At 42.0% G+C, this 13,314-nt stretch overlaps 1 protein-coding gene across 1 annotated transcript in view; it reads left to right on the plus strand.

The window, feature by feature from the left end:
• LOC309555671 (uncharacterized protein) overlaps positions 1-13,314 on the plus strand; it is an 82,164-nt gene that overhangs the window by 12,324 nt on the left and 56,526 nt on the right. The window contains exons 4-5 of the mRNA XM_082257702.1: positions 3,673-3,795; positions 12,021-12,161. Of these exons, the coding sequence (XP_082113828.1) occupies positions 3,673-3,795; positions 12,021-12,161 (264 nt within the window). The remainder of the gene's footprint in view (positions 1-3,672; positions 3,796-12,020; positions 12,162-13,314) is intronic.

Genomic DNA, 13,314 nt, shown 5'->3' on the forward strand with positions numbered 1-13,314 from the left:
ACACCGCCACCACCAGTGTGCCACACTGCCACACCACCACCAGTGTGCCACACCACCAGTGTTCCACACCGCCACCACCAGTGTTCCACACCGCCACCACCAGTGTGCCACACCGCCACCACCACCAGTGTGCCACACCGCCACCACCACCAGTGTGCCACACCGCCACCACCACCAGTGTGCCACACTGCCACCACTCGTGTGCCACACCACCAACAGCCAGCCACTCCAGGCAGCAGGTACCAAAAAACAAAACAAAATATAGTTACTCACAGTCAGGAGGACTCGGGACTCAGACCCCCACAGTGTGCCACACCGCCACCACTATTAAAGATCTCATAGAACGTAATTGCATTATAGAATAGTAAAAAAAGTTGCAGTTACTTTTCTGAGTAACTAATTACTTTTTCAATGTGGTAACTGAGTCAGTAACTCAATTACTTTTTGGGAGAAGTAATTTGTAACTGTAACTAATTACATTTTTAAAGTAAGATGACCAACACTGTACAGGAGTCAGGCTCCTCCACAGTCAGGGTGCCAGGCAGGCCACACATGGGGAATGTTAGCAGCCCATGTCTCAGCTTGTCTGGGAGCTTCCACTCACTACACAGCTTGTGAGTCTCCGTCTCTCCCATTCACTTCCTTGACACAGGTGCTGATTTCCCTCTGCTGCCTTTCAAGCCTCCCTCACCTGGGACTTAACCCCTGAATACCACAAAAGCTCTGCAACTGACCCTATTAAAGGGATCACAACTCAAATATTGGGGAAATATTCCCAGTGTCCTGTACAGTAGTTTAAGGTTAAACCGCTTCTCTTTCAATTTCAGTGAATGGCCGCATGTCTTTTTAAATTCCCTTTCACTGAATAGTTTGTTCCCTATGCTAGGGTCACCAGTACAGTATTTGTACATTGATATCATATCCCCTCTCAATCGTCTCTTCTCCAGAGAAAATAAGTTCAGTGCTTGTAGTCTTTCCTCATAGCTGGGATCCTCCAGCCCTTTTATTAGCTTTGTTGCCCTTCTCTGGACTCTCTCCAGTTCCAGCACATCCTTCAGATGTGGCCAGACCAGAGTCTTGTAGAGTGGGAGAATTATCGTTCTATCTCTGGTGTAAATCCCCTTTTTAATACATCCCAGTATTCTGTTGGCTTTGCTTGCAGCGGCTTGGCATTGCATGCCATTGCTGAGCCTGTCATCTACTAGGACCCCCAGGTCCTTTTCCATCCTGGATTCCCCTAGAGGTTCTCCCCCTATTGAGTAACTTGCGCTTGTATCCTTAGCACCCAAATGCATTACGTTACATTTTTCAACATTAAACCTCATTTGCCATGTAGATGCCCACCCCATTATTTTGGTCTTCTTGTAAGGTTTCCACATCCTGCGTAGAAGATATTGCCCTGCTTAGCTTAGTATCACCTGCAAATGCTGAGATTGAGCTGGATATCCCCTCCTCTAGATCGTTTATAAATTAATTAAACAGAATTGGTCCCAGGACAGATCCTTGGGGGATCCCACTTACCACACTGGACCATTCCCAAGTACTCGCCATTTATCACCACTCTTTGGACCCGCCCCTGTAGCCAGTTTTCAATCCAGGTACTCGTCCTCTGATCCATACGGACAGACCTCGAATTGTAAAGGAAACGTTTGTGGGGAACTGTATTAAATGCCTTTGCAAAATCCAGATACACCACATCCACAGGCCTTCCCCTATCTAGATGGCAGCTCACTTCTTCATAGAAGGTTACTAGATTGGTCTTGCAAGAACGATTCTTCATGAATTCATGCTGATTTCTACTAATGATACTGTTTTCGTCACTAAAATCTTGTATATAATCCCCTATCATCCCCTCCAATAGCTTGCGGACTATTGATGTTAGGCTAACTGGCCTGTAGTTCCCAGGTATATATCTCAGCCCTTTTTTAAATATTGGTGCCATGTAGGCTTTTCTCCAATTAGCTGGTACCATTTCAGTCAGTAAACTGTCCATAAAAATTAGAAACAATGGTCTAGCTATCACCTGGCTTAGTTCCTTAAGGACCCTCGGGTGTAAGCTATCTGGTCCCAGTGACCTATTTATGTTAAGTTTTTCAAGTCTATTTCTGATGCTGTCTTCTGTTAGCCATGAGGGTACATTCTGTGACATGTTATTAACATTACCGTTACAGTCTTGGAACTTACTATATCCCCCCCCCCCCCTGTTTCCTTTGTCTAAACTGAGTAAAAGAATGCATTTAAAACTTTTGCCTTCTCCTTGTCTTTTGTGACCAAATTCCCTTAATCATTCTTTATGGGGCCAATATGTTCTGACCTCACTTTCTTACTGTTTATATATTTAAAGAATTTCTTGGGTTTTTTTTTGTTTTACTCTCCTCCACTATGTGCCTTTCATGGTCAATTTTAGCTGCCCTGATTGCACTCTTACATTTCTTATTGTATTCTTTGTTTTGTTGAAATGCTGACAATGATCCCCTCAACCTTATATTTTTTAAAGGCCTTTTCTTTTGCTTTTTTATGCATTTTTATGTTAGACTTTTGCCACCCAGGATTTATTTTAGCTCTTTTAAACTTTTTTTCCTAATGGAATGCACTGGCCAATCCCTTTATTTAGTATGTCCTTAACCTTCTTAGCGGTATTCCCAAGCGTGGCTCGGGGTTAAATTTCAGAGCCAAAAGCGGTAACCCCAAGCCACACTCGGGGTACCGCCAGAAGTATCGCTGGATCCTGAAAGCAGGGTTACTTACCTTGTCACCGGGATCCAGCGATGTATCCCGGCGGTGTCTGGCGGCGGATCTTCCTCCCGATCCTCTCCGTGCCCCGGCTTCCGTCTCCTGCGACGTGATGTTCACAGGGGGGTGGAACAGGCGGCAAATTCAAATGTAAAACACTCCAAACACACTGATACAATGCAAAATAAAAAAAAATCACATTAGTTTGCCCCCCAGTGCCCTTTCCTGCAGTTTTACTGTACTTTTTATGTATATATATATATATATATATATATATATATATATATATATATGTATACATACATACATACTTTAACTTATCATACCCGAGATGTTATAAAGAAGAAAGCACAGTAAAAAAAAATCATATGTAAATAGTTGGTTTGGGCTGCTCATTCTTAAGAATTACATGCAAAATAATGGTACCGCTTTCAGCACCTAAAATCCAAAAGAATAATACCGCCAGGGAGGTTAAAGCACTCCCATTTTTCCACGGTGTTCTTTGTTCCTAGGATTTTATCCCATTGAATATCGTCTAGCAAGGAGCATAATTTAGAGAAGTTGTCTCTTTTGAAATTCAGTGTTCTTGTATTATCTTTGTGCTTCTTACTTCTGTGATTTATACTGAAACTAATTGACCTGTGGTTGCTGCTTCCTAAGTTGCCCGTATTTCCACATCTGCAATCAGGTCTGTATTGTTAGTAATCGGTAGGGCTAATAACGCATTGTTTCTTGTCGGTGCATTCACCATCTGACCCATGAAATCATCCTGCAAGACATATAGGAAATGGCGAACCTAGACGAATGCGCGGTTCCTTCTGCCCAGTCTATATCTGGATAATTAAAATCCCCGATTATTTCCCAGCCTTGCCGCCATTCCAAGCTGTGAGATTATATGTTGGTCCTTGGTGTGTGAACTATCAACTTGCATTTCTACAGATGTCAATGAATGTGCAGCTGTGGAGCCACCTTGTGGATTATATGCTAACTGCACCAACACTATTGGTTCCTACATTTGCCGCTGCCATCGGGGTTTTCTAAAAGGATCTCAGGGGTGTGAAGGTGAGAAGAACTTAACTATTAAATTCTATTGACTGTGAATTATGATGTGACACTTACTTATCCTGATTCTAAATCTTAGTTATTATGGAGCTATAGACAAAATTAAAAAAGGATAATAATGATTCAGTCTGTCAGTAGAATAAACACAGCTCTTTTTGTTTTTCTGAGTCCTTCTAATAACATATTTTAGAACCCGTTGATCTTGCAAGTAGATCCATTTTTGAAATTGCATAAAAAATATTTATTTCATTTGTGATTAATTCTACAGTGTAATGTGTGGGGTGCCTTTATAAAAAAAAAAAAAAAGTTTGCATAGCAATTCACACAGTGAAAGTGCATTTACAATTCTTCTGTGTTAATGGGGCAAAAAAAAAAAAAAAGTATATTAGACTATTTCCTAAGCTGGTTGAATGTTTGTAAATTGACTCAAAGCAAACATACCGCAGTTGGCCACTAGTTGGGGCTAAGTAGTATATGAATTTTATTGACTCAAAGCAAAAAATACCGCAGTTGGCCAATACATGGGGCTAAGTATTATATGGATTTTGTATGCATATTGTATTTTATGTATTTATGAATTTTAATTAGCGCCATCTAGTGGCTAAATGTGTTTTTTTTTTTTTAATTTCAAATGAATGAAAATTATATAACTATCCCAGGAAATAGCCTAACGTTCATTTTTATTTATTTATTTAGCCCTATTCGCACAGAATGAATTTACATGCTTATATATATATATATATATATATATATATATATATATATATATATATATATATATATATATATATATATATATATATATATATATATATATATTTTTTTTTTTTTAATAAATAGACCGCTTTATTGTTTTTTAATTTGGAACAGATCACAAAATAAAACTTTCACTTTTTTATTCAACAGTAACACTAGTTGTTTTAAAACCAACACTGGTCAAATTAGTTTATTACATAATTATGAAACTCAAGTCACATTTGGTTCACCAGGCTTAAATCTTTAATAAACAAAAAATAAATAAATCAGACCAAATCCAGTTAACTATAATTTGACTTTAAAATACACTAATAATGGATTTTTTTTTCAGTTTGGATGAAATACAATAAATATATATCTGGACACACGTATGTCAAGCAGGATATCTCTGCGCTTGCTGGAGGAGTCAGCTGGTTAACTGCTAAAAAACAAACAAACTGCTGCTACTTCACCAAATATCGTATAACTTGGAAAAACATGAATGAAGAATAATAGTAGCGCAAAAAGTCACTAATGATGTAACTCACAAATTGCATAAAATACAACCATAAAATAAGGGGTGTTTTAAAACACTTCAATATAGGATAAAAAGTCCTTTAAAGTCCATAGACCGTCCAGGATAGAGTGATGTTGTTAATGGATCACCTTTTTCAACCACCACCAAGTGTCACACAGTAGAAGTGGCAACTCACCAGATATAGTGGCTCAGGTGTTCTCACACAAGAGCACAAAAAGCAGGAATCAAAGGTATTAATGATGGGTGTCAGAAACAGCCTTGATCAATCCTTGCTGTGTACACTAGATCCGATGTCCCTTCCACAAACTCCACTCAGTATAATGGCCACATGCAAGGTAAAATGACTACAATAGTGAAGTACTGTAAACTCAACTTTATTATAAAAAGAGAATTGCACTCACATATGTAGGAAAAGATAAGGCTTCCATATAACAATCAACAGCGGTCAGGCAGGAATCCTCACACGAATAGCCTCCCGGGTTGACTCCACGCCAACCCCGATACTTCCGGGTGGGTCCTCTACCGTACCACGTGGTGTCGGATGCGTCGTCTGGTCACGCCCCGACGCGTTTCGTCATTTCCGACTTCAACTGGGGGCGTGACCAGACGTCGCCATCCTCCATCTATATACCTCCGCTGGAGCGCACCGCAACCAATCAGCATAGCGGTGAACCGGCCGGAAGAGAACCAGCGCTTCCGGAAGCGGAAGTAATCTGACACATCTGAAATTACGTATGTCCTCTGAAAATAAACAAAGACCATGACACTGCAGAGAACTTTTAGCAGCGCCGGAAGTGCCCGGCTTAATAAGCAATGGGCCCCCGGATGCTCAAATAAAAATGGAGCTAGCTGATGCCAATTGCCATATTTAAGACAATTAAGGGTCTCCCCTATGCTGATATAGAGTCTGCAGGGCGCCCTCAGCCATACATATAATTCAATGTCAACATATGTGCACATGACTCTAAAATCATAAAGGACATAGCTAAATTCCATGAAATATACTAAAAATAAAATAGACATAAATAAAAATTACTACAAAGTCACACCCATATACATTGTAGTATGTCAACCATAAAATACAAAAGAAAATGTAAAAAGATGGTAAATTATTAGTATTATTCATCCACAACCAGATAATCTCATGGGGTCCTAAAACATAAGGAATAACCCCACAAGTAGGCAGACTATAAGTATCACGAATTACTAATATAGCAATTCAAGTCCAACTCTATATTTAACCCCGTCGGGGCGAGGGCCTGGGTGAGAAAAATCCACTTAGTCTCACGTTTGGATAATTCTCTCACCCAATTGGCGCCCCGCCACGACGGGGTCACACGCTCTATGCCCCAAAAGTGAAGACTCCTAGGATCTCTCTGATGGAATTTACGAAAGTGTGCGGACACATTGTGTTCTCGCAAACCTTTCAAAATATTGGTGATATGTTCACCTATTCTCACCTTCAATGCCCTCTTGGTGCGACCTATATATATTAGGTTGCAGGGGCACATCAATCCATAGACCACATGTGTGGTATCACATGTGATCACATTTTTTATTTTGAAAGTTTTAGCAATAGCCGGAACTGTGAAGGATTCTCTTCTCCTGAAATTGGTCGGTGTAAAGGAACAGGCCCTACACCTACCACAGGTGAAGGAACCCCTCATGTCCGGAAAGAAGGAGACATTTGGGGGATCTAATACCTTCTTAACGACCTGATCTCCGAAATTCGGGGCTCGTCGATAAATGAACGATGGTTTGGCTGGAAGAACTGGACCTAGTGTTCTATCCATTTGTAAAATGGGCCAATGCTGTCTGAAGATCTCCTCTAGCTTTTTATAGTCATTGGAGAAATCCGACAGGAAGCTCCATTGTTTGGGATCATCGTTGGTATGCATAGTTTTTATTGAGGGTCTGAGAGGTCTGGGAGCATTCTTGATTTTAGTAATTTCCCTATCAAGACAAGATTCGTCATAACCCTTGGCGACGAATCTGTCCTTCAAAACCTCTGCCTGTTCCACATAGTCAGTCACAGAGGTACAGTTTCGCCTGACGCGGACAAATTGGCCTCTAGGAATATTCCTAAGCCAGTTAGGATGGTGTCCGCTCTGGATCGCCAAGTAACTGTTCCTGTCCGTGGTTTTGAAAAAAACTTTGGTTGTCAGTCTCTCACCTTCTCTTTTGATTACAACATCCAAAAAGTTGATTTCCTTCAAACTATGGTGGAAATCTAACTTTATGTTATTCCGATTGGAATTAAGATGTTCCATAAAGACAATCAGGCCATCCTCAGATCCCTGCCAGATAAAGACGATATCGTCTATAAAGCGCCTGTATAGTAGTAGCTCCTGCCGATCTTGGTTGAACACAAACTTGTCCTCCCACTCCGCCATGAACAAGTTTGCTAGGCTAGGAGCAAACTTTGCGCCCATGGCTACACCTGTTTTCTGGCTAAAGAAATCACCCTGATGCCAAAAATAATTATGGCTCAGGCAAAAGTCCAGAGCCCTGCCAATGAACACTTTCTGTTCCCTGGGTAGATCGTCCCTTTGACACAATGCCCAATTTAAGGATAATAAAGCATCCTCGTGCTGGATGATGGTGTACAGGGACGACACGTCGGCCGTAACAAGAAAGACCGGCGAGCCATCCCCCAGCACAACACCATCCAGCACGAGGAGGAGATCAGCAGTGTCTTTCAAAAAAGCCTTGGTTTTAACCACACTCTTTTGTAGAAACTGGTCCAAGTACTGGCCCAAACGTGCACTTACTGATCCAATCCCATTAACAATTGGGCGAGGAGGTGGGTTGGTGGCGTCCTTATGGACTTTTGGTAATGTGTACAGGATAGGGATGCGACACGCACTTGGTGTTAGATAATTACGTTCTTTTTTAGTTAAAACACCATCCCTAAAACCTGTATCCACCAAAGATTTTAGATCTGCCACAAAGTTATTCGTGGGATCTCGAGCTAATCTCGTATATGTAGAAGTGTCACTTAGCATGGTTTTAATCTGGTCATGGTAGAAGGTTTTGTCCATGACTACCACTCCGCCCCCCTTATCGGCAGGGCGGATAATGATCTCTTTGCGAGATTCCAACGAGTCGAGTCCCTCATGTATATGCTTATACTTTTTGTTGACCTCGTACCCGGGTTCCAGAGCTTGTAGATCACGCAAAACTAAGCTCTTAAACACTTCCACATAATGGTTGTTACTCACTGGTGGATTAAAAGTGGATTTATTACGCAATCCACTATTAACCATCCCTCCACTAGTTATATTGCTAATAGATGTAATGGGATTGTTTAAAAAATGTTTCTTAAGATTCACCTTTCTTATATATTTATGTATGTCAATATACGTATTGAACTTATTGACAGGTTTTTTAGGGGCGCATTTCAGCCCTTGGTCCAAAATGTGTAGTTCACTTTTAGTTAAACTTACACTACTGATGTTAAATATTCCCTCGTTTACCAGTCTCTCCTTCTTTTTTTGGAGCTGTATCCTCCTTCCGGCCCTTACTCCTCTTCGGGGCAAGTATTTTCTTGATACAGTTGCCTGTCGGGTTGTGGATGCTTGTATGGTCGACTCCGACCTCTCCCCCTGCCCCTGCCCCGCCCCAAAAAAGGCTGCCTGGGTGGGTTCAGGGGGGTCTTGGGGCCAGTGTCCTCTGTCCCTCCATTTGACCTATTGGCAAGGACCTGGTATTGGTTATGGGTTGGGATCCCTGTTCCCTGAAAATTACCTCTTGATACCCCCCTCTTGGTTTTATTCCCCCTATTAGTCCCCTTGATGGGGGGTCCTGTCCACTCAAGTACAGGTCTAATGGGAATGTGTGCTATACCCGTCCTAGGGCGCACCACTGGGGGTTGAATTGAGGAAGCAGGTACTTGGCCCCCAACCAGAGGCGTAACTAGAACCTTCAGGGCCCCGATGCAAGAAACCATGAAGGGCCCCCCAGACCCCTGGCCGGGGCCCTTCCCTTCAAGCCCGGGGCTCTTCCCACTAATCCTGGGGCTCTTTACTCTCATTGCATGGCCTTTTATTATGGTCCCGCATCAGGATCCTTTCACAAGTTCTGCAGTGGGCCTTCCTGCAATCTTGGGGCCTCCCCACAGTGGTGAAATGCCAGGGCCCGGTCGCAAGTGTGACCTTTGAGATCCTAGAAGTTCACCCACTGGTTTGCTACCGGGCCCCCTGGAGCATGGGGCCCGGTAGCGATTGCAACCCCTGCAACCCCTGTAGTTACGCCCCTGCCCCCAACCGCTCCATTACTCGCAGCCTCCATGGGTTCCTCTCCCGTCGGGGCTGTTGCAAGAATGGGTCCTGGTAATGTTGCTTGCCAGCAAAAGACCTGACCATTTTTGAAATCCTGCCGGTCCCTTGTAAATTTCTTAACCTTTTTAAGATGTGTTTCTTTATCTATTTTATCTAATTTGGATTTGGTGTTGACACTGAAGTCTCTCACCTCTGGGGAATCATTTTTAGTTTCTATTTTAGTTTGTAGGTCTTGGATCTTTTTATTCAAAAGGTCCATTTTCCTTTTCTTTCTTTTAAGAACCAGGGATTGTAGGTCAAGCCCCACTCGATGGAAGAAATCATACCACTCTGTTACAGAGAGGTCATCATCTAAACCATCCTGTGGTGCTATATCCCACCGAAGACCACGACTAATGATCCCCTCAGCTATATAAGCCTCCAGGGTGGTGATGTCCCACCATGCTCTTACTTGTTTCTCAAGAATGAGGGATAATGATTTAAGTGTTACATTAATGTCCTCATCCACTGAGGGTGGGGCATTAGTCACAGAAAAAATACTTTTAATATCCAAAGTTCTAGTGCTTAGAAATTTGATTGCCTCCATAGCTGCAAAGTTAAATGAAACAAACCAATAAATATATATCTGGACACACGTATGTCAAGCAGGATATCTCTGCGCTTGCTGGAGGAGTCAGCTGGTTAACTGCTAAAAAACAAACAAACTGCTGCTACTTCACCAAATATCGTATAACTTGGAAAAACATGAATGAAGAATAATAGTAGCGCAAAAAGTCACTAATGATGTAACTCACAAATTGCATAAAATACAACCATAAAATAAGGGGTGTTTTAAAACACTTCAATATAGGATAAAAAGTCCTTTAAAGTCCATAGACCGTCCAGGATAGAGTGATGTTGTTAATGGATCACCTTTTTCAACCACCACCAAGTGTCACACAGTAGAAGTGGCAACTCACCAGATATAGTGGCTCAGGTGTTCTCACACAAGAGCACAAAAAGCAGGAATCAAAGGTATTAATGATGGGTGTCAGAAACAGCCTTGATCAATCCTTGCTGTGTAGACTAGATCCGATGTCCCTTCCACAAACTCCACTCAGTATAATGGCCACATGCAAGGTAAAATGACTACAATAGTGAAGTACTGTAAACTCAACTTTATTATAAAAAGAGAATTGCACTCACATATGTAGGAAAAGATAAGGCTTCCATATAACAATCAACAGCGGTCAGGCAGGAATCCTCACACGCATCCGACACCACGTGGTACGGTAGAGGACCCACCCGGAAGTATCGGGGTTGGCGTGGAGTCAACCCGGGAGGCTATTCGTGTGAGGATTCCTGCCTGACCGCTGTTGATTGTTATATGGAAGCCTTATCTTTTCCTACATATGTGAGTGCAATTCTCTTTTTATAATAAAGTTGAGTTTACAGTACTTCACTATTGTAGTCATTTTACCTTGCATGTGGCCATTATACTGAGTGGAGTTTGTGGAAGGGACATCGGATCTAGTGTACACAGCAAGGATTGATCAAGGCTGTTTCTGACACCCATCATTAATACCTTTGATTCCTGCTTTTTGTGCTCTTGTGTGAGAACACCTGAGCCACTATATCTGGTGAGTTGCCACTTCTACTGTGTGACACTTGGTGGTGGTTGAAAAAGGTGATCCATTAACAACATCACTCTATCCTGGACGGTCTATGGACTTTAAAGGACTTTTTATCCTATATTGAAGTGTTTTAAAACACCCCTTATTTTATGGTTGTATTTTATGCAATTTGTGAGTTACATCATTAGTGACTTTTTGCGCTACTATTATTCTTCATTCTTGGATGAAATACAGTTGGGAAAATACGGAACTTTTCTGTTGATAAGCACAAGATGTTTTAGAAAAAAAGTTAAAGTTCACATAACACTTAGGAGTCAGTTTATTAAAAAAAATGATAAAGAATGTATCAGCATTCACATATTCATCACAAATAACCCCTGTAATGTGTCTAATATGTTTATTTCCTATGGCCACCAGCCCCATCTAGTGGCCATAATGTAGTATTTTACTTATTGCGGTATTTCAGGACAATACCGCATTATTGCCACTAGATGAAGCTGGCGATCATAGAAAATAAACACGGGCATTGTTCACAACGGCTGCGTGAATACTGAGACATTCACAGATCATTTTTTTTATATAAATATACCACTAAGGGGTGTATGTGTAAGAGCTTATTATAGCCATTTGTCCAATGATTTTGCACATTGTGTGAGAATTGTACAAAGATGAATGTTCTGTTGGCATTTTTCTCCTCTGGCTAAATGTTCCTTTATCATGGGCAGTCATAAAATACCATATTATGGCCACTAGATGGAGCTGAAAAGTATAGGAAATACATACAGTGTATTTTTTGCTCAATGTAACATTTATGAGAATGCTACAGGGAATTGGCAATTAAAGGTAACCAACAGTGTTGGGAGCCCCTGTATCTCTTTATATAAAGGTCTCCAGGAAGGTTTCTGAAAGAAAATATTATTTATGTTATTTTATGAGTGCTGGGAGAGAGATCTGTTACAGTATAAAGAGGTCGCACAATGACAGCAACCTGGGTGATATTACAGCTCTGTGTTGGCATGTAATGGGTAGACGTTCCTCACTGTCCCCTTCTTCCATCAGATGTGGATGAGTGCCAGCTGGCAGAGGTGACAGGTCTGCAGGCCTGTCCCCCCCACTCCACCTGCCACAACACCCTTGGCTCCTTCACCTGCGCCTGCGATGGCGGCTTTGTTTTCTCTCTGGGTGGTAAAAGATGTGTCGGTAAGTACCAAGAGGATTGGGTGACTGTATGACAGAAGATTCTATATATCAGATTCATAGATGCTACACAAAAGTCATTGCTAAAGTAGACTTGGCAATAAATTTACAGATCTGGATGAATAAAGTTTTCACATTTCACAATATACAGCAACATTAAAAAAAAATGCGCCTTTTATGTTTGAGCTCAATTCATGACTTTTCCTAGGCTGGGATGATGTCATCAGTCTGCTGCAGGTAGGAGGAAGCATTTCCTCAGTCTCCTCCCCCACCAGAGATCAGACTGCAACATTGTAACCTTGTAGAAGGCAGGAGGAAGCATTTCCTCAGTCTCCCCCCCCCCCCCACCAGTGATCAGACTGCAACATTGTAACCTTGTAGAAGGCAGGAGGAAGCATTTCCTCAGTCTCCCCCCCCCCCCACCAGTGATCAGACTGCAACATTGTAACCTTGTAGAAGGCAGGAGGAAGCATTTCCTCAGTCTCCCCCCCCCCCCCCCCCCCCCAGTGATCAGACTGCAACATTGTAACCTTGTAGAAGGCAGGAGGAAGCATTTCCTCAGTCGACCCCCCCCCCACCAGTGATCAGACTGCAACATTGTAACCTTGTAGAAGGCAGGAGGAAGCATCAGTAAAAAATGAAAATTGAAAGGATTAAGAGAGGTGCATGGAAGCCAGCCAGCCCCCAGTCTGATGTACTCACCCTCCAGTCTGCCACCAACCAAGTAGTCCTGTCTCATGGTGTAAATAAAGAACTGGGGTTTAGTTGACACGCATTTGCAAATGGATGCGTAAGCTGCAGGGCCACTACACGACACCCTGTGTTACCTGCAGTCCTAACACTTTCTATTTTAAGTGTCTCCACAATGGAAGAACATGGCTGCTAATGGATAGATGGCAGACAGATGGGAGGGAGGCAGCCCAAACCTCCCCCAACCTGCTCCTATCTATGACTGGTCTAGATCTAGTCATAGATGGGGGCGGGTTGGGTTAGTGCACCTGTTGTTAATTGTATTAACACCAAAGCAGCTGAAATTGATTAACAACCCCCTCTGCTACTTAACTGACCAGACCAATATCCTAGGAGTTTAATTGACTTGATGTTATACTCTGATTAAAAAGTATTCCTTTAATTTTTTTTGAGCAGTGTATTTGGT

The sequence above is a fragment of the Pelophylax lessonae genome (assembly GCF_965119305.1).
Source record: "Pelophylax lessonae genome assembly, chromosome: 5".
Lineage (NCBI taxonomy): Eukaryota > Metazoa > Chordata > Amphibia > Anura > Ranidae > Pelophylax > Pelophylax lessonae.